Source organism: Sus scrofa, chromosome 16 (assembly GCF_000003025.6).
Source record: "Sus scrofa isolate TJ Tabasco breed Duroc chromosome 16, Sscrofa11.1, whole genome shotgun sequence".
NCBI lineage: Eukaryota > Metazoa > Chordata > Mammalia > Artiodactyla > Suidae > Sus > Sus scrofa.
Window position 1 is genome coordinate 71208441 of NC_010458.4, and position 21129 is coordinate 71229569.

At 47.0% G+C, this 21129-nt stretch overlaps 1 protein-coding gene across 2 annotated transcripts in view; it reads left to right on the plus strand.

Annotated features, from left to right (window-relative positions):
* Positions 1–21129, plus strand: part of GLRA1 (glycine receptor alpha 1) — a 96117-nt gene that overhangs the window by 67690 nt on the left and 7298 nt on the right. For both annotated transcript variants that reach the window (XM_013984908.2, XM_013984909.2), the window contains exons 5-8: positions 2042–2124; positions 3281–3418; positions 6169–6383; positions 14255–14401. In XM_013984908.2, the coding sequence (XP_013840362.1) occupies positions 2042–2124; positions 3281–3418; positions 6169–6383; positions 14255–14401 (583 nt within the window). The remainder of the gene's footprint in view (positions 1–2041; positions 2125–3280; positions 3419–6168; positions 6384–14254; positions 14402–21129) is intronic.

Genomic DNA, 21129 nt, shown 5'->3' on the forward strand with positions numbered 1-21129 from the left:
CTAGTCAGGGGTGGCTTTCAGAGTTTCCTGCCACACATCCCACCCCACCCCCACCTAATCCCAATCTCCTCCCCAAGCCACGGAGAAAATGTCCATGTTATATTCTTGCTATGCACCATTCACTGAGACTTCACCTACTAGGCTCAGGACTTCACGTGTATTACGTCTAATCCTCCTAATCACCCTACGAAGCAGGTTTTAATACACCCATTTTGCAGACTGGACAACCTGCCAAAGTTCCCCCAGCTACTTAGTAGCAAAACCTAGATTCTAATCTGTCGGTGTGGAGGCAGTGCCCATTCAGAGCCTAGACAGACAGTGCCGAGCACTTAATAGGCATTCAAATGTTTGATGAATGAATGAATATGTTTTTATCTCAAAGAGCTTAACAGGGACACTGATCCTAAAAGACTCCCCCTCCCCCTCCAGTTCCTCAAGGGAATAGATCATTTTGTTTTCATTAGGAGATGAGCTTTAAGTGTCCAGGCCCATAGGAGACGCCGCACAGGTCCTGATCCCCACATGTGACCGGACTCAGAGTCTCTCTGGGGAGCAGAGAGGGTGGCGGAGGGGACTCAGGGGCTTCAGCAGGAAGAGGAGGCACCACGGAGGGACAGACTAGGAGGCCAGCAAGGCTTTGCTCTGCCCACCCACTCCCCAGTGCACATCCAGACTGGAAGAGTGCTGGGCTCAGGATGGCTTGGATTTTGCTATAGCCAGGCTAGTTTCATATCTCCAGGAAGCTAAGCCCCAGTGCAGCATGACAGAAGGACAAATCAGCAGAAAGTGATGTTCCAAGGTCATTCAAATTCAGGAAATTAACCCAGTGTGACAGCTGCCCCACTTTGGAGCTTTTATCTTCAGAAATTCAACTGCTTTCACCTTCCCTTCTCTTCCCCTCCTTCCCCCACTCCCTCTTTTTGATCGTCTCCCCTCCCTCCCCCTTCCCTTTCCCTCCCTGGCTCCTACCTTGTGCTTAAAGGACCCACATGCAGAGCTGTGGGTAAGAGTTGGAGGGGGAAGTAAGAGCAGGGCCCTTCACATGTGCCCAAGGTGCCAGCAGCGAAGCCCCATAGGGTCACCAGTGAGGCATCTTCCGGCATGGGGGTTGGCTTTTCAAGATAGCAGTCCTAGAAAGAAACAAACCCATGAGCTCAAAATCCAAAGGCCAAGAGACGTGGTTTTGAACCCTGGCTGGGACATCCCCTCGCTGTATGACCTGACGTGCATCCCTATGTAGCCTTCTCTGCACCCCAGTTTCCTCACCGTCAAATGGGGTAAGTGACCTGACCATCTAAGTCTCTTTGGCCCCTGAGAGCCTTTCTTCTCCATTCCCTGCAGCAGGTGCTCAGATGTTGGCCAAGCCTTTCAAGCTGAAGCTCTGAATGCCAGCTGAGCTGCGGACCTTGGATTCTGTTAAGGGGACTCCCCTTGACCTTGTTAAGGTTCTGAGGCTGCAGCTGCTGCAAGGGTTGAAGAACCTAAAATAAACAGCTAGCCCAGAAGCCTGGGGCACCCTCTATTTCCCAGCTGACCCCAGCAGGGGCCCACAGATGTGAGTCAGCTGTGTTTGGACACCTGAAGGCAGGGGGCCTCTTGGAAATAACTTTTGATGAGCCCAGTGTGCAAAGGGAGACAGCCAAGACCCGCTTGCTGCACCTGCTGCAGGTGCAGCGGGGGATGCCTGAGGCCTGATGCTGCTCAGTGTAAAATCCAGGCTCTGCCAGTACCTGAAGGTCTGCAGCAGAGGAGGATGGGGACAGCCCTTGGCCTTCAGCCCTCCAGCCCTCCAGCCCTCCAGCAACTTGCTAAAGGCAGACCTCTAGAAGCCAGACAGACACCAAAGAAGCTCAGAAATTCCGCTGACTCTGACTTTAGGCAACATATTTTCTCTCTCTGCTGCAGAAATATATTCCAAACACTTAGTTGCCTGACCTCCTTGGCTTCTCCTAGAGAGCTGACTTTCCAGCAGTAACCAGAGGAGAGGCAAAGCTTCCCTGGTCTGTGGGTCCAGCATCGTTCAACTCCTTTCTCTCCCCAGGATCACCCTGACGCTGGCTTGCCCCATGGACTTGAAGAATTTCCCCATGGACGTCCAGACGTGCATTATGCAACTGGAAAGCTGTGAGTCCCTTGCATGAGGCCTCTAAGAGAACCAGACTCCCCTTTCCCTGGGGGCCCAGCAGAAATTCCCACACGGCTGCTCATAATCACTGGACCTTAGGGGATTACTGTAATGGCCCAAAATACCAGATGGGGACTTTGCTCCTAGAAAATGCAGTAGATATAGAACTGCCCTTACAGTGTCAGACTCAAGTCTAGCTTTGGAGCCAGCAGCATTCTCCAAAGAGGGACTGTTCCCTGTTCCTTGCAAACATGCTCTCCAGGGACGGAGGAGCACTAGCTTGATTAAGTCATGGTCCGTGATTCACAGGCAGGCTCACTCCGGCAGGGGAGAGACGGCTGTCTGCACAAATAATTCTAACCCAGGGTAGTGGGTAGTAAGTATGTGGCCAGAAGTATAAAGTGCTGTGGCCTCAAGATGGATAGAGCACTTCCTTCTGATTGGGAAGGAGAGAGGGTTTGGAGAAGGCTTGATGGAGATCAGAGGTGAACCAAGATTTTAACAGGATAGCTCACTTCTTTGAATGGCAAACAGAAAAACCAATCTGGCCAATTTAAACACTGGAGTTAAGTGGAATAGAGATTCCGCATGGACTTGAAGAAGCTAAAGTACAGGAATCAGGGTAGAGCCTTCAGGCAACAGAACTAATGGACCTCCCCTTGGAGCACCACCTCTGAAGGGTATCAGCACCAGCCAACTCTGGACCCTTTGCCATTTTACTCGAGAGCCAAAGTCTTGGGGCAGAGGGTCTGCTTGGCCTAGCTGCATCACCACCTCACACCTCGATCCCCTACTAAGAGCTCCTCTGTAACATGTACCATAGAGTCATTCCCCAGAGGAAATTCTGCTGTGAACACCAGAAGGAGCTTTCAAGGATTAGTCACAGGCAGAAACAGCAGAGGTCGCCGAATGCGACCATGGGGGCGAGGGGTGGAGGCAGGAGGACAAGCTAGGGTAGGATGCTGGGAGAAGGGCTGTGGGGTCAACGTATAGAATTAAACCGGATTTAATTTCCTTTGTGGGGGCAAAGTCAACATAGTCGCATGAGTTCCACTGAGGATCTGACGCCTCTCTGCCTCTACCCCGAAGCACCCCGACATGCTTCCAGTAAGTGCTTCTGGGTGGTGACTGCTCCTTCTTCTGATCCCATTCCAGTTGGATACACCATGAATGATCTCATCTTTGAGTGGCAGGAGCAGGGGGCTGTGCAGGTGGCAGATGGCCTCACTCTGCCCCAGTTTATCCTGAAGGAGGAGAAGGACTTGAGATACTGCACCAAGCATTACAACACAGGTAGGTGCGAGGGGCCAGCCTCCTCAGATCCCACCTCCGCACCACCAGCCCCAGCCCGGGTCAGAGGTCATTGCAGACATTCATTCAAGCATCGATTCAGTGGACGGTGGACTGAGCTCCATATCTGTTACCTAGCGGGTAAGAGACTATCCCCTGAAACCAAAAGGTGGCTCCCACACTCCCTTCCTGTGAGTCCTGGGGCAAGTAACTGAAGCTGGGGTCACACAGGAAGTGGGAGATAGCCTTTTTGCCAGGCAGCAGTAGGCCCAGCTCAGAATGGACCTGTTTCACAGGCAGCAGGAAGAGCTGCTGGTGGGAGGACCTCCGTCAGAGAGCCTGGCATTTCTGAGAGGGCAAAAGCACAGAGGATGCTCACGTTAGACCCCAGGAGGGAGCTGCAGGTGGCACCAAGGATGAGCAAACAGTGAAGTTGGAAAGGGTTCCCTAGAACGTGGGGGACCAGGGGGCAGGGGAAGAAACCACTCCTGAGCTCAGCTCTCCCCCCCCACCCATGTCCAGCCTTTGCTGGAAGACTGAACACAGAAATGAACTGGGGCCAGATCAGGACCGGCTTTGCCCGCCCTGCTTCAAGCTGGGAAGGAGCTCAGGAACACAGTAGACCACAGGCAGTCGGCTTGTCTGCTGGCTGGAGGGCTGGGCAGGGGGCTGCTGTCCGAAGGCAGCTGAGTGGAGAGGAGGTAAACAAGGGGCTGTGAGAGGCCGAGGAGAGGAGGTGATGAGTGAGGAGAGGAGTTGAGAAAGCACTGTGGGTTCTGATGCAAACAGAAGGCCCAGAAAAAGGGCAGGCAGCCTGAGGGCTTGTCTGTTTAGGATTAAGACAGCTGCCCCTTTCGGGGAACCTCAGAGATGTCTCAGAACCTCCAAAAATCCTCTCTTCAGCCCTGGGCAAGCTGAGACTCAGAGAGAGAAGAGTCTGGTTGTCCCTCAGTGTCCCAGGGAAATTGGTTCCAGGACCCACTGTGGGTACCAAATCCCCAGATGCTCCAGACCAGAGGCAGCCCTCCCCACCTGAGGATACTGAGGGCCTCCTCCACTCGCAACGGCAGTGAGTCCCCGTGAGTCAGACCATCACAACTGACGCTCACAGACCACAGCCCTTTGCCGTTCACGTCGCGTTTTCTCATCTCAAGAGAAAAGACTGGCAAGGCCCTGCCCCGTGGAACGTGCACGATCCAGGCAGCCGTAGAAATCCCCTCGTAACTGTATGTCGGTGGACTGGAGACCCCACCAGAGGACGCCCAGCCCAGTTCCAGGAACATGCAGATCAGGAGGGAACAAGCTGCCCACAGTCTGGTCCAGGGAAGAGAGACATCGAATTGCTACCTACCCAATGTACTACGCCTCAAAGGCTCTGAAGATCGTGTGAACAGAGCCCGAGGGACACAGGGGGAAAAAAGAGGGGTTCCTCCTGGGGAAGACTCTTCACCTTAAACTGCCCTGGAGCAGGGAGGCCCCCCTGTGGCTCAGCAGTTGACGAACCCAACTAGTATCCGTGAGGATGTGGGTTCGACCTCGCTCGGAAGGTTAAGCATCCAGTGTTGCCATGAGCTGTGGTGTAGGTCGCAGATGAGGCTCAGACCCTGGGTTGCCCTGACTGAGGCAGAGGCTGGCAGATGCAGCTCCCATTCAACCCCTAGCTTGGGAACCTCTGTATGCCACATGGGTGGCCCTAAAAAACATAAAATTAAAATAGAAATAAACTGCCCTGGAGGAGAGGGAGGATTGGCTGGTTCTGGGGAGGGAGAAGGGCATTCCAGGTAGAGGGATTAGCAGGCTCGAAAGCTCAGAAGTGTGACAGTGTAGAGGATGCTCGAGGCAAGGGATGGAGTGTCAGGGGTCATAAGGAGGGTGAACAAGAAGAGAAATAGGGTGGAAACAGGCGAGAGCTGGGAAGGGTGGACTAAAGACTGAATTTTTCCCTGCAGGTAATGGGGACTTTCTTGTAATGGAGAGAGATGGAGGGAATGAAAGGCTTTACAAGAGAAAGTACTAAGAACAAGTCACATTTGTTCTTGTTCTGGCAGAAGGATAGAGAATGATCCCCTTTGGTCCACTGTTAGCAACAAAAGAGTGATGAGGATGATGGCAACTGACATTCTGAGCTTTAATGATTTGTGAGGACTGTGCTAAGGTTTTTTGGGGGGTTTGTTTTTTGGGGTTTATTTTTTTGGTTTTTTTTTGGTGGGTTTTTTTTTTGGTTTGTTTGTTTGTTTTGTGGTTTTTTTTTTTTGGTTTGTTTTTTTTTTTTTTTTTTTGCTTTTTAGGGCCACACCTGTGGCATACGGAGGTTCCCAGGCTAGGGGTCAAATCAGAGCTACAGCTGCTGGCCTACACCACAGCCACAGCAACGCAGGATCTGAGCCGTGTCTGCGACCTACACCACAGCTCACGGCAGTGCCAGATCTTTAACCCACTGAGCGAGGCCAGGGATGGAACCTGCAACCTCAGGGTTCCTAGTCAGATTTGTTTCTGCTGAGCCACGGCAGGAACTCCTGTGCTAAGTTCTTTATCGGCATCATTTCATTTTACCATCACAGTAATCACGAGGTTGGTATTGTCCTCACCATCGTCTTCCACCTCCTCATCATCCCCAATTTACCATAGATGAGGAATCTGAGACACAGAGACATCCAAAGACGTGCATAAGGACACAGCTAGTGTGAGGCTGAACCAGGACTCCAGCCGAGGCTGCCCGGACCTCAAAGCCTTGTTCCCATAATTTCTTGCAGGCAAATTCACCTGCATTGAGGCCCGCTTCCACCTGGAGCGACAGATGGGCTACTACCTGATCCAGATGTACATCCCCAGCCTGCTCATTGTCATCCTCTCGTGGATTTCCTTCTGGATCAACATGGATGCCGCCCCAGCCCGCGTGGGCCTGGGTATCACCACCGTGCTCACCATGACCACCCAGAGCTCAGGCTCCCGAGCATCCCTGCCCAAGGTAAGCCCCACTGCCCACGAGCGCAGAACACCGGGACAGGTGCGGACACACACATCCCTTCCTCACTGAGAAAAGAGGAGCACAAGGACTTAGTCCCTATTTCGTTACCTACCATACTGGGCAGGATCCAGCAACCCAATCCAACACACCTTCCCTCCAGGCTTACCATTATGTTCTAGACACCACTTTTTTTTTGCTGCCTTCTTCTGCTTCATCTGCTAGTAACACTCAGCTCCACCTGCCCTTGCACTCACTTCACACTAATGCTGAGTACAATATCCCACTCCTGTCACCATTAACGGTAGATACTTTGTGTTGAGGGTCTCCAAGACCAGCCCATGTTCAGAGACATGATAGCACTCAGACTCGGCAGAGAGTTGTACTTAGAGCTAAGACTCCTTTCAGTGATATGTTAAGGATTCACAGCTTGATGATAAGGGGAAAAGACACAGGCAGAGTCTGGAGAGATCTACATGCAAACTTCCTCACTCTTTCCATGCCATGAGGGACCATGCAGAGCCTTCGCTTACCCCAGCATCAAAAAGACAGCCACGTGTGTGAAATGGTTCTGCCCAGAGACACAGAGAGAAATTGTTTTGAGATTCATTTAAGATTCATTCATTTAAGTGGGTGCTGCTCACATAGGTACCCTCTGCCTAACATTCCCCCAAATTCCAGACTCCAAGGAGGAAAGCAGATGTTCAGCATAAACCACATTGTTTATACAAGCAGTCAAGGCTCAGTGAGGCACCCTAATCCATGAGGGAAAGTGGGAACACCCCCAAAATCCAAGTTTCAGATGTTAACCAAGGGCCAGCCTTGAAAGCAGGTCCTTCATATGACAGCAGCCTCATGCCTGCTATGTTGACCCTTTTCTGCACAGAACTCAATCTGATCCTAACATTTCCTTCCTTTTTTCTTTTTTTTTTGTCTTTTTGTCTTTTTAGGGCCACACGCATGGCATATGGAGGTTCCCAGGCTAGGGGGTGAATCGGAGCTGTGGTCACCAGCCTACACCACAGCTCACAGCAACGCCGGATTCTTAACCCACTGAGTGAAGCCAGGGATCGAATCTGCAACCTCATGGTTCCTGGTCAGATTCGTTTCTGCTGCGACATGACAGGAACTCCTGATTCTTACATTTCTAATATTAAACACCACATTCTGTTACATTCACTATTCACTTTTAAAAAAAAAAAATTTTTTTTTTTTTGGGGGTTTTTAGGGCTGTACCCGCAGCACATGAAAGTTCTCAGGCTAGGGTCAAATCCAACCTGTAGCTGCTGGCCTACACCATAGCTACAGCAACACCAGATCCTTAACCCGCTGAGTGAGACCAGGGATCAAACCTGCATGCTCATGGGTCCTAGTTGGGTTCATTAACTACGGGCTACAAAGTGAACTTTAAAAATTTTTATTGGCGTATAGTTGACTTACAACGTTGTATTAGCTTCAGGTGTACAGCAAAGTGAATCAATCATAATATAAATATATCCATTCTTTTTTTCCATATAGATTACTACCAACTATTGAGTAGACTCTCCTGTGCTTTGCTCTTGTGCATATTGTGCTCCACTCGCTATTAACACCAAGCAGGATACTTCACACACTGTTCGTGCCAGATCCGCATCCTGCTCCCCTCACACCGTGCTAGACCCAACCTTCTGTTCCATCCTTCTGACACCAGACACAGCATCCTACCGCGCTCATACCCACACCAGACACTAATTCTCTTCTAGTCGCCCTTACAGTAAACGCGACATCCTGTTCCTTTCACTGTTAACACCTGACCTCACATTCTGTTTAATCCACTTTTAACACTGGATGGAATATTCTGCTTCATTCACTATTAATGCCAGACACCACATCCTCCTCCACGCACCCCGGTACTGAGGGACACCACTCCGCCTGTTCACGCGGAGCGCTCAGTGCCTCCTTCTGCTTTACTCCCCTGTTATGCTAAGCACTGCATTCCAGCCTACTACTGTCTTTGGAGCCACAGTCTGCATGACTCACCCAGCACAAGACACAACATTCTGCTCTACTATTAATGCCAGACACCACACTCTGCTCCCGTCAGCCTTGTGTTAAATGCAACATTCTGCACCATTTCCAGTGACTACCACTTTTAACATTCTGTTTTGATACAGAAAAGTTGAAAGACCATACAAAAGGACACCCTAACAGCCTTCACCTCAGTTCTAGTTGCTACCATTTTGCCATGTTTACTTTATCTCTATTGATGGGTAAGTAAATGCAATTTTTGCCGAATCATTTGTAGGTTACAGACATCATGCCAATTCACCTCTCAGTAAGGAATAAAGATCACAGTAGCATCACATCTGAAAAGTTAACATTAACTGAATAATAAGTATTATTAAATTAGAAATAATTCCATAACTTCGTCTAACAAAGAATCTTTAAATTTTCCCTGTTGCCCGAAAACTATCTTCAGTAGACATGGTGAGGTCCAGTCAAGGATTCAGTGAAGACAGGGAAGAGTAACTGCATACAGTTACTCTTTTAATCTAGAACAGTCTCCCCACTGTTCTTTTGTTTTTCGTGACACTGACTACTCCGTTAACTCCTCAAACAAGACCTAACTCCCTAACCATTTGCCATCTACAGTAGACACTGCTGTCCTCTAGTCACCCTCACAACAAAACTCAAACCTCAACAGTCTGCTCTTTGCATGAAAAGTAGGGTTTGTACTCTTCTACTTTTATTTTAAAGGCTTGAAACCAAATTCTGTTTACTATTACCAACTGACAGAACATTCTGCTCTGTTCATTCACGACAGCAGGCATAATATTCTGCTTCCTCTTCCTTGTGTTAGGCTCACCAGGCTGTTCCACTCCCTATTAATAGTTGATGCCATATTCTCCTACACTTATAACCTACACTAGACTCAACATTCTGCTCCACTCACTGTTAGCACTAGACTTGATAGTGGGCTCCATTTGCTATAACACTCAACCCGACATTCTTCCTCCTTCACTTTTTTGAAAGCATAAAATTCTGTGGCGCTTAATATAATCACAAAGTTGTATACCCTCAGCACTAATTCCAGATCACTTTCATTTACCCTGAAAAGAAACCCCCATACTCATCCAGTCACTCTGTAGATCCCCCTCCTACCAGCTTCTGGCAACCACTAATATACTTTCTTTCTCCATGAATTTGCCTACTCTAGATGTTTCACATAAGTGAAATCATACTATTATATATATTGTATGATATGTGCACTTTTATGACAGCCTTCTTTCATTTAGCATAAGGTTTTCGAGGTTCATCCAAGTTGTAGAATGTATCAGTAGTTGATTTCTTTTTCTGGATAATATTCCATTTTATCACATTTTGTTTGCCTGTTCATCAGCTGATGAACATTTGGATAATTTCCACTTTGGAGCTATTTTAAACAATGTTGCTATGAACATCTGTGTACAAGTGTTTCTGTGGACATATGTTTTCAACTCTCATAGGTATAGTACCTAAGGGTGGAATTGTTGGGTCATATTTATTTATATGCTTAACTCTTTAAGGAGCTGCCAAACTATTTCTAAAGTGGCTACACCATTTTATAATCCTTCCAGGGTTCCAATTTCTCCACATCCTAACACTTGTTGTTTTCAATTATAGACATCTTAATAGATGTGAAGCAGTAATTCATTGTAGTTTTGATGTGCATTTTCCTATTGACTAATATTGTTGAGCATCTTTTCATGTGTGTATCAGCCATTTCTGTCTTTTCTGGAGAATCTATTCAAGTCTTTTGCCCCCTTTTTAATTGGGGTATTTTTCTTTTTATTATACAGTAATAGTTATTTGCGTATTGTGGATTTTAAACTTTTATGAGACATATGATTTGCAAATATTTTCTCCCATTCTATGGGTTGTCTTTTCACTTGATTAATAATGTCCTTTGTACACAAAAGTTTAGAATTTTTATGAAGTCTGATATATTTTCCATTGTTGCTCATGCTTCTGGTGTCATACTTAAGAAACTAATGCTTAATCCAAGATCATGAAGATTTACATGTACATTTTTTTCTGAGTTTTATAGTTTAGGTCTAACTTTAGGATTTTGATCAATTTTTTTAATTTTTATATATGGTATGAGGGAGGGATATCATTCTTTTGCATGTGTATATCCAGTTATCCTAGCACCATTTGTTGAAAAGATTTTTCTTTCCCTCCATCAAATTTACATTCTTCTCAAAAATCAAGTGACCATAGATGTATGAGTTTATTTCTGGACTTTCAATTCTATTCCATTGATCTGTATATTTATCTTTATTCCAGTGTCACTCTCTTGATTACTGTAGCTTTGTAAAGTATTGAATTTGGGAATGGTGAATCCTACAGTTTTGTTCATTTTAAAGATTGTTTTGGCTATGCTGAGACTCTTGTATTTCCATGTGAACATGAATTTAACTCTTTTTTTTTCCTTTTTTTTTTTTGTCTTTTTCAAGGCCACACCCCCGGCACATGGAGGTTCCTAGGCTAGGGGTCTAATCGGAGCTGTAGCTGCCGGCCTACACCATGGCCACAGCAACGCTGGATCCAAGTCGCGTCTGTGACCTAGAACACAGCTTACGGCAATGCCAGATCCTTATCCCACTGAGAGAGGCCAGAGATTGAACCTGTAACCTCGTGGTTCCTAGTCAGATTCGTTAACCACTGAGCCACGACAGGAACTCCACGAATTTAACTCTTAAGATCAGCTTGTCAACTTCTGCAACAACAAAAAAGAATTTTGGTTAAAAATGCATTGAGTCTATGCAGGAATTTGGGCAGTACGGTCATTTTAACAATATTAATTCTTCCAACCCATGGACACAGGATGTTTTCCCACTTATTTAGGTCATCTTTAATTTTATCCCACTGTTTTCTAGATTCCATGGTTTCTAACGAGAAATCAGCTGTTTATCTCATTGAAGCTACCTTGTACACGATGAATTGCTTCTCTTCTGCTGCTTTCAAGATTTGTTTTCTTTGGCTTCTGACAGTTTGATTATGGTGTATCTACGTGTGTGGCTATCTTTGAGTGTATCTTCTTAGATGTGTACATTAGTGTTTTTCATCAAATTTGGGGAAATTTGGGGCATCATTTCTTCAAATATTCTTTCTGCCCCTTTCTCTCTCTCTTCTTCAGAGACACCCTTTAAACATGTTAGTACACTTGTTGGTTTCCCACACATCTGAGGTCCTGTTCCTCAGACACAATAAAGTTTACTGATACTTCTTCAGGTTCACTGATTCTTCCTTTTGTCTAGTGAAATTTTCAGTTGTTATTTTACTTTTTAACTCCAGAATTTCTATTGGGTTCTTTTTTATAATTTCTCTCTCATGCTCTGCTTGATGACACTTGGTTCTCATACTTTTCTTCAGTTTTTTAAACAAGGTTACTTTTAGTTCTTTGAGCATATTAAAAATATAACTGATTTAAAGTCTTTGTCTATTAAGTCCAATATCTGGGCTTCCTCAGGCACAGCTTCTTTTGACTTTTCCCCCCATGCATGAGCCTGATATAGTCAATCCATACTTCTATAACAAAGTCTCATAGACTAGGAGGCGTGAAAACAACAGAAATTTATTTCTCACGGTTCTCAGGCTGGAAATCTGAGATCAGGACACCAGCGTGGTCTGGTTCTGGTGAGGATATTCTTCCAGTTGCAAAGTGCTGATTTACTCTTATCTCCTTGCATGGTAGAAAGAGAGGAGGCTAGCTTTCTAGCCTCTCCCTAGAAAGGCACTAATCCAGTTCATGAGGGTTCCACTCTTGTGATCTAATTACTTCCCATTGGCCCCATCTCCAAAAGATTCTCCTCTCTCTTCAGGATTTGTTGTTGGTTGTTTGTTTAACAACTTTTCAGAACTAATATGTGTGTTCTTTGTTGGGTGGGGCCATTGAAGCCTCTAATCAGTTAGTCTAGTAGTTAGCTAAAAATTAGATATTTTCTTAAATGCCTGGACCCTATAAATCTCCCAGCCTTTGCCTAGGGGCTCCATATGTGTATTAGGACACCTTTTCAATGCCCAGCCAAGCGGTTTGAAACTCTGCCTTGGCATTTACTTCTGGTTTTTTGTGTGTTTGTTTGTTTGTTTTAAGGCCATGTGTGTGGCATATGGAAGTTCCCAGGTTAGGGTTGAACCAGAGCTGAAGCTGCCATTCTATACCACAGCCCCAGCAATGCTGGATACTTAACCCACTGAGTGAGGCCAGGGATCAAACCCTCTTCCTCATGGATATTAGTTGGGTTTATTACTGCTGAGCCACAAGAGGAGCTCCTACTTCTTGTTTATTTATTGCATCAAGATTAGCCAGTGCTAAGTGAGTGCTAAGAACTTTCTCAGATCCTTCCTGGGCATGCACACAAGCCTAAGAATGCACAGAGATTCCAGGAATATATCATAGATTCCTAAAGCCCCTTATGGACATCTCATTCAGATTTTTGATCAATTTATTGTTTGCCTCAACTATTACCAATTGCCTGAGACTGACATCATATTCAACCATCACCAATGACTGTTTTCAACAAATGCCCTCAAGGAAAAGTCTGTTCATACTGGGCCAGCTCCAAGTCAGGTCGAATAAAGACAGACTTTTGAATAGGGTCTTTCAGCAAACCACAAGGCAGGTCAAATAACAATTCTCTGAGAACACAGCTTTAAAGAAGCTCCTGCTCTGTTCTGCCCCATCCAGTGGCTCTCAGGACGCTGATGTTCAATGTGTTTGCAGGCTATTGGCTTTCAAAGCTAGCACAGAGCTAGGGATGAGAAGATGGGAAGAGGATGACCTAAAACACCACAAAGCCCCAAAGGAAATAAAAAATATATCCACACAAAACTTATACACTGGTGTTTATAGCAGCATTATTCAACACAGCCAAAAGGCAGAAACAACCCAAATGTCCACCAACTGATGAATGGATCAACATGTGAGATATCCACACAGTGGAATATTATTTAGCTAAAAAAATAAAATATTGATACATGCAACAATACGGATGAATCTTAAAAACATTATGCTAAGTAAAGAAAACCAGTCATAAAAAAATATATACATCATTTGATTCCATTCATGTGAAATATCCAGAACAGGAGAATCTACAGATACAGAAAGTAGATAAAAGGTTGCTCAGGACTAGAGGAAGAGAAATGGGGGAATAGGGGAATGACAGCTAAAGGCAGTAGGTTTATTTTTTTGAGTGATGAAAACTTTCTTAAATGGACTGTGATGACGGTTGCACATATCTGCGAATGTCTAAAACTGCTGAATTGTACACTTAAAATGTGTATGGTATGCGAATTATATCTCAATAAAACTGAGGGTTCTTTTTAATGCCACAAATGTTGCTGTTCTTCTGATACCCAGTTGTATGTTCTTAAATGTTCACAAGATTATTGTTAGCCTTTGGTTAATCAACAGGGCACTGATAAATGTTGGTTCACACTCAAAAAAAAAAAAAAACATTTTTGAGTGTTTTCATTGCTCCCATGGCGGGGGGGAGTGCGAATTTTTGAACGTCTTACTCTGCCATTCTCACTGACATCCTCCATGTGCTTCTGACACTGTTCCTATCACCTCTAGACTAAATGCCACATGCAGCTCCAGTAAACCATAATGCTAGCCACACTGTCCTCCTCTCTTTAGTACTCTTCTAGGCACCACGTTCTTTTTTCCCCAACATTCTGTCCAGTCTTCTTGATATATTTTTCTTCTCTTTCCCTCTGCACCTTCCTCCCTAATATCCCAGCTTAGAGGGGGCAGCAATGGGGGATGGGGGGTTCATGAGGAGCAGAAAACATCCCACTATACTTAGTATTTCACTATATTCTCTCCTCACTTCCCTGTGCTCCCACTCCAGGTGTCCTACGTGAAAGCCATTGACATTTGGATGGCTGTGTGCCTGCTCTTCGTGTTCTCAGCCCTGCTCGAGTATGCCGCCGTCAACTTTGTGTCTCGGCAGCACAAGGAGCTGCTCCGATTCAGGAGGAAGCGAAGACACCACAAGGTAGGCTCACTGCTGGTGGCAGAGAAGCGTCCCAGGCAGCCTTGCTTGTGATACTTGTTTCAGTGAACCGTCCTTCTCAGTGAGTAAAGCAAGCACAAAATAGGGACTCAAGTCCTAGAAATCCTTGCTTTCCCTCCCATAAATAATGCCCCGATAGGGTCCAGCAGGAGTTACTCTTCTAATCATAATAACTCCAAAGAAAGTATCAGGTTACATCTGAAAACAGAGCAAACACTGATGGGGCCAAGGTAACAACTACCTATAAGCTCAAAGCATAGCAGGCTAAGAGATCTTCATTGGGGTTTTCTGCAAGGGTAGGCTGCATTATTTCAATGGGCTTGGTTCCAGAAGGGAACTGCACTACAGAAGATGAGATTTTAGCATGTCCACTTCCCAGACCTTGGTTTCCTACCTCTGAGGATAAAAAGGGGTTGGGGGGGAGGCATCCAGCAAGAGTCCCCTCCAGAGTGGATGCTCTCGCCTTATGAGGGGTTGAATAAAGAAATATTTGGCAAACTATCTCTGAAAAGTCATCAGCCTCTATTAACTCAGAGGTTGTGTTCTAACCCATGAATGCCACTAGGGAGCATGCAAACTTCCTTGGTCCATAACCACGCCTCCAGGAGACCTTTCTCCTAGAGATCAGAGAACCTGCTTTTCTCTCCAGCCTCATCTTCACTCACTTTCTCCTTTGCTCTCTGAACGCCATCCACACTGACTTTTTTCATAGTTCCTCAAACATACACATAGGACTTTAGGCATTGTGTTTTCTCCTCCTTGATGGCTCTCCAGTGCACTTTGCTTGGCATTTTCCAGTTCTCAGCTGAGGCATCTTCCCCTGATACCCTAGTCAAGGTGTAGGTCTTGGATGGAGACACTTGTGCAAGGCTGTTACATTGGTCATGAGGTTGTAACCTACAAGGGCTCCCAGCCAAGGAGGTGATCTTCTCTAAGTCCTGCCCTGACATGGACTGTATCAGCCAGAGGAGGGGATCCCAGTTCATTCATACATCTGGACAGCGGATATCTTTCTTCCAATTTGCATAAAGACACTGTTTATGCCAGCAAAGATCTTTTTTTTTTTTCTTTTTTTTTAGGGCTATACCTGCAGCATATGGAAGTTCCCAGGCTAGGGGTAAAGGGTCAAATTGGAGCTGCCACCGCCAGCCTATACCACAACCACAGGAATGCCAGGATCTGAGCCATGTTTACAACCTGCACCATAGTTCAAGGCAACGCCATATTCTTAACCCACCAAGCGAGGCCAGGGATTGAACCTACATCTTCATGGATACTAGTAGGGTCCGTAACCTGCTGTGCCACAACAGGAACTCCAGAGACCACATTCTAATTAAACTCAGTTCCTTTCCTTCTGAACACTTATCTTGATTTATGATTATGCATTCAATCCCACGATTGTTTAATGCTTATCTTCTACTGAATTATAAGCTCTATTAAACCACGTCTACTCTTGCTCAGTGCTATATTCCTGATATACAGTGAACATACAATAGGCATTTGTTGAAAACAGATGAACAAAGGGATTTAAAAAAAAAAAAAAAAACTTATGAAAAAAAGAGGAGACCTTCCAGTCGGAGAGGCTGCCTGCAAGTTTTTCTAGCAATAGATTAGGGCAACCAAGAACTCATCACTGTGTTCTGATGGGCCACACCACACCGGCCACACACCAAGGCCCCACCTGCTTTAGACTGAGCGATTGAAAATAGCTGTCCACCCAACCATAAGGTGCTGTGACAAAGGACTCTGCCTCTTTAGTTCTCTTCGCTAGGTGATTTTCACCTAGCCTCTTTTGGGGCCCAGCTTCCTCACCTATAAAAGAGACTTCCGTTTAGGGAAGAATACAAGTCTATGGTGACGAAATCCCAGATGCCAAAGTAGCTTTAAGATTCCTGACCCACGAGTGCAAGGGATTAAAACGATCCATAGTCACAGATTTTCCTCAGTGTGTTTCTTAAACATCAGCAACCTGATTCAACTACCTTTCAGAAGGTTACTGTAGACACAAGGCAGACATTCCACGACAGAAGATACCCATGGCCGTTAAGACACAACCACACTGGAAGAGGAAACCAGCCTGGGTGTAGCAAGCCAGACAGGACTTCTTGAAAGAGTTTTAGTCCTTCCATTAGTGTCCATCAGATACCTAGCCTCTGACTCAACATAACCCAAGCAAGGAACTGACCAAACACAACTAGCTCTGGGATTTCCTTTTTATTTTCCCTTTTTTCCTCATGGGCTAGCAGCTTTCTGCATTTCCCTCTGCTAGAAGAGGGTTAATACTTTGTAGCAGAGACACTTATTTGGAAGGACTGTGTCCAAAATATGTAACTAGCACCAGAACACAAGACCGTGCCCCGCACAACTCCAGGGGGCGTTATCTGCATAAACCAAAATGTGGACGGAGCTCCAGGCAGATGTGTAATGTGGTGGCCTGCAGTATTTCCAAGGGTTGCCTCCACCCTTGCCAAATGCCTACCAGGTTTACCCACTAGAGGAAAACAAAAGCTTTCTCCCTGGCCAGGGAAAGTGTGAATAAGGCCACCAGGCCGATCTGATCAGATTCATCTGCTCCGTTCCCTCCTCCTTCTCGCACAGCATGTTCACGCTGGAAGCGCTCTCAGAGAGCGTCGCACCCGTTCCTCCTGTGCAGATGATGACAATGGGGAAGAACACATCACAGGGACCATGGGGCGCTGACGGCAAAGGCAGGGAGGCCCCCCAGGACCCATGGCTGTCCTCAAAATTCTGACCATACGCCAAAAGCTGCTTATCTGTTCATCAGTGCTTCCAAACGGAAGCAGATAAAAATAGTCCCGCATTTATTAGATCTTAAATAGGAACTAAGATTTATCCCCAGGCAGAGGTCAAAAGCTAGTAGCTAGAAGGTCAAATTTGACACGCAAATGTCTTTAATTCGCCAGCAGTGTCTTAAAATCTGGACTAAAGGGCCAGCATTTAAGTCACACTTCTGGCTGTTCTCAAAACAGCACAGCCTCTGGTCCCAGTGGACTCACATCCCACATGGTCCAGGCGCACTGCAAATGCCTTTAGGTAAGGAATCCATACCAGTCCCCGCTGACTAGAGATTTTTCGGCCTCAGCTCACCTCACCACTCATTTCTCCCTCCTGGGCCCTGGTGTGCATTTGGATTAGTATGGCCCTGTGCCCACGGGCTCCAAGCTTGGCCCAAATGTCCAAAACTACAAGGACACAGAATCAGCACAGCTTTCTTGGATCTAGGCCCTCGGGATGCAGCTTGTCCGCTGGCAGTGTACGAGCTTGGGCTGCAGAATCCTCCCTTTAGCGGAAGTTTGCAGGGGGAGTTTTAAGCCCCAGCTGGTGAGTGAGGAGGAACTAGCTCCATGTCTGAGTTTCTCAGAGCCTGTGATCTTGGCCAGCCTCAACTCCCACCATCCTCCCAAGTTAACTCGTTTGCTGGGCAGAAAGCATCTGGTCCTCGAATTCCCTGGCCAGTCTCATGAGTCAGATTACCAGGAAACCTCTGTGAGCCGGACTGGGCAGGCACACTCCCAACTTCCCCGGGTTCTAGAGCCACTATCAGATTTCCCCTGCCTCATCCCCACCCAGCTCCACAGGCAGTTGGGCATTCATATTGTGCCATCTGCTGGCCAGAATAGGAATAGCATGCTTTTGTCCACATTTCATTTTTGGTTGTTTTTTCATATTGATGATTTTTATTTTTTCCATTATAGTTGGTTTACAGTGTTCTGTCAATTTTCCACTGTACATCAAAGTGGCACAGTCACACACACACACACACACACACACACATATACACACACATTCTTTTTCTTACATTATCCTCCATCATGTTCCATCACAAGTGACCAGATATATTTCCCTGGGCTATACAGCAGGATCCCATTATTTATCCACTCCAAATGCAATAGTTTGCATCTATTAACCCCCAAGCTCCCAGTCCACCCACTCTTTCCCCTTCCCCCTTGACAACAACAAGTCTGTTCTCCAAGTCCACGCATTTCTTTTCTGTGTCCACTCATTTCTAAGGAATTTCCTTTCTTCAGGGTACAACGTGAAATTGATAACTCGCTCACTTCCATCCCATCCCCTCATGTTTAACAGATGAGGACGGCAAAGAATCATTTGCCCAAAGCTATATATAAACTGAATTTTGTGCCTCCCCCTGCAAAGAACCCAGCACAAGAACGTTCTCAAGCACCCACCCTGCAGCAAGGGAAAATTTATTCTAACAAGCAGCAGTATCCAGCCCAACCCCTTCCAGGCCAGCTTCCCCCAACCCCTCTCCTCAGCCCTGACACAAACCCTCTGCTACTGTCCTCCTCATGGACACAGATTTACTGAGCACCCTCCTGCCAGGCACTGCAGCCCATCTTCTCCCCCTTTCTTATGCTACAAAGGCCATGAGTCACTGGCAGGTGCTAGGAATAGAACCCCATTCAGACCAGAAGGAAAAAGGAAGCTGGGACTGCTGAGGCTATACAAGTAAGCACTGGGATCAGCAAATACTTGCTGAGTTTTGAGCATCTGTCTGGGAAATATATTTATATGTCCAGTGTTGAGGGTGTAACGAACATGACAGATTTTGCTTCTGCCTTCAAGGCACTTATAGTCTAATGGGAAAGATAGACATTGATCAAGAAAAACAACGTGATAAAACTTTAAAATTTTAAAAAGTTAAGAAGAGGGAGGAGTTCCCGTCGTGGCTCAGTGGTTAACGAATCTGACTAGGAACCATGAGGTTACAGGTTCGATCCCTGGCCTTGCTCAGTGGGTTAGGGATCCGGTGTTGCCGTGAGCTGTGGTGTAGGTTATAGACGCAGCTCGGATCCCCATGTTGTTGTGGCTGTGGCGTAGGCCTGTGGCTACAGCTCTGATTTGACCCCTAGCCTGGGAACCTCCATATGCCGCAGGAGCAGCCCAAGAAATGGCAAAAAGACAAAAAAAGAAGAAGAGGGAGAGGGGAGTTCCCATCGTGACTCAGTGGTTAGTGAACCCAACTAGTATCCATGAGATGAGGACACAGGTTCGATCCCTGGCCTCGCTCAGTGGATTAAGGATCCCACGTTGCTGTGGCTGTGGCATAGGCCGGCGGCTACAGCTCCAATTGGACCCCTAGACCCCTGGCCTGAGAACCTCCATATGCCGCGGGTGTGGCCCTAAAAAGACAAAAGCAAAAAAAAAAAAAAAGAGAGAGAGAGGAGAGGGAGAGGGAGAGGTGTAGAGGGGGAGAGTTGTAGAGGAAGCTCATGGAGCACACAGCCAGGGCACTGAGCCTATCCTTGGGCTCAGGGAAGGCCTCTGAGTAGGAATTAGGGAGAGAGAAGGAGCTGGAAGCAGGGCTGTGGCCAGAAGTATGTTCCAGCAGGGAGAACAACTTCCACAGAAGCCAAGAGTCAAAAGGAGGATGATACTTTCAAATAGGTGGAAATACTGCGGGGTAGCCGGAGTGCAGGACAGGGTATCAGACAGAAGGGGCACGGACGGGGCTGTCCAGGTGATCTTAGCCCATGTTTACCAGGTAAAGGTTTTAACTACCCTCGAGTCAGTGGCAGCCTATTAGAAAGTGCTAAGCAGCAAGTGATCAACAAGAAAGATCTGTTTTGTAACAACCCAGATGGGGTGAAGGGTGAAGGCAGATGGCAGGCAGAGGGCGAACTAGACTAGACGGCGTCGCAGGTCCGGAGGGTGGCCCAAGCTGGGGCGGCGAGAGCAGAGCTAGACAGGCACTGTGGCCCCCAGACTCCGTTCTTCCTTCACCACTGGCTCTGGCCCTGGCCCTGGCCCACACAGGGACTAGGAGACATCTGGGTGGCTACCTTAATAGCTCTTGCTATCCAGGAGGGCATTGCGAGCTGATAAAACCTCCCCAGGGCCACGCGCTGAATCGACAGCTCAGCTGAGACCCTTAGCACCGCCTCTAGCTCACAAGGAAAGACCACAAGGCTGGACACGATGAGAGCAGACAGAGTGTCTTAGTGAGATCGGTGCAAGCAGGGCAAGGGGCAAGTGAGGAGGAGCAGGGCAGCAGGCACGCGGGTGGTGAGCCCAAGGTGGCAGGGTCGGGGGGCATGAAAGTCTGTGGAGGTAAGTTGGAGCCCGATGATGAAGGGCTTGGTGAAAACCCAGAGGTGCGCCTGAGGTCACAACTGGCGGGGATTCCGGAAGGGGAGGTGAGGAGCAGCTGTGGCTTCCCTGGCTGTGGAACGAAGGTGAGGGGAGCCCTTGCTCCACTGAGGGCGGGGGAAGAGGGCAGGGAAGCAACAGAGGCAAAGCAGGGGATCTCTCCAAATTGTCCCCTGGGTTTCTCGCAAAACAGCATTCCCAGTACCTGCTCATCTATGACCCCTGATGGACAGAACGCATCCTGAAGGAGTGGAGTGAATCTTCTCCCCACTTCAAGGGGAAAATTAAATTTAAAAACCTGGAGTTCCCGTCGTGGCTCAGTGGTTAACGAATCCGACTAGGAACCATGAGGTTGCAGGTTCGATCCCTGGCCTCGCTCAGTGGGTTAAGGATCCGGCGTTGCGTGAGCTGTGGTGTAGGTCGCAGACACGGCTGGGATCCCGTGTTGCTGTGGCTGTGGCGTAGGCTGGTGGCTACAGCTCTGATTAGACCCCTAGCCTGGGAACCTCCATGTGCTGCGGGTGCAGCCCTAAAAAGACAAAAATAAATAAATAAATAAATAAATGCAACCCCGAGTCGCA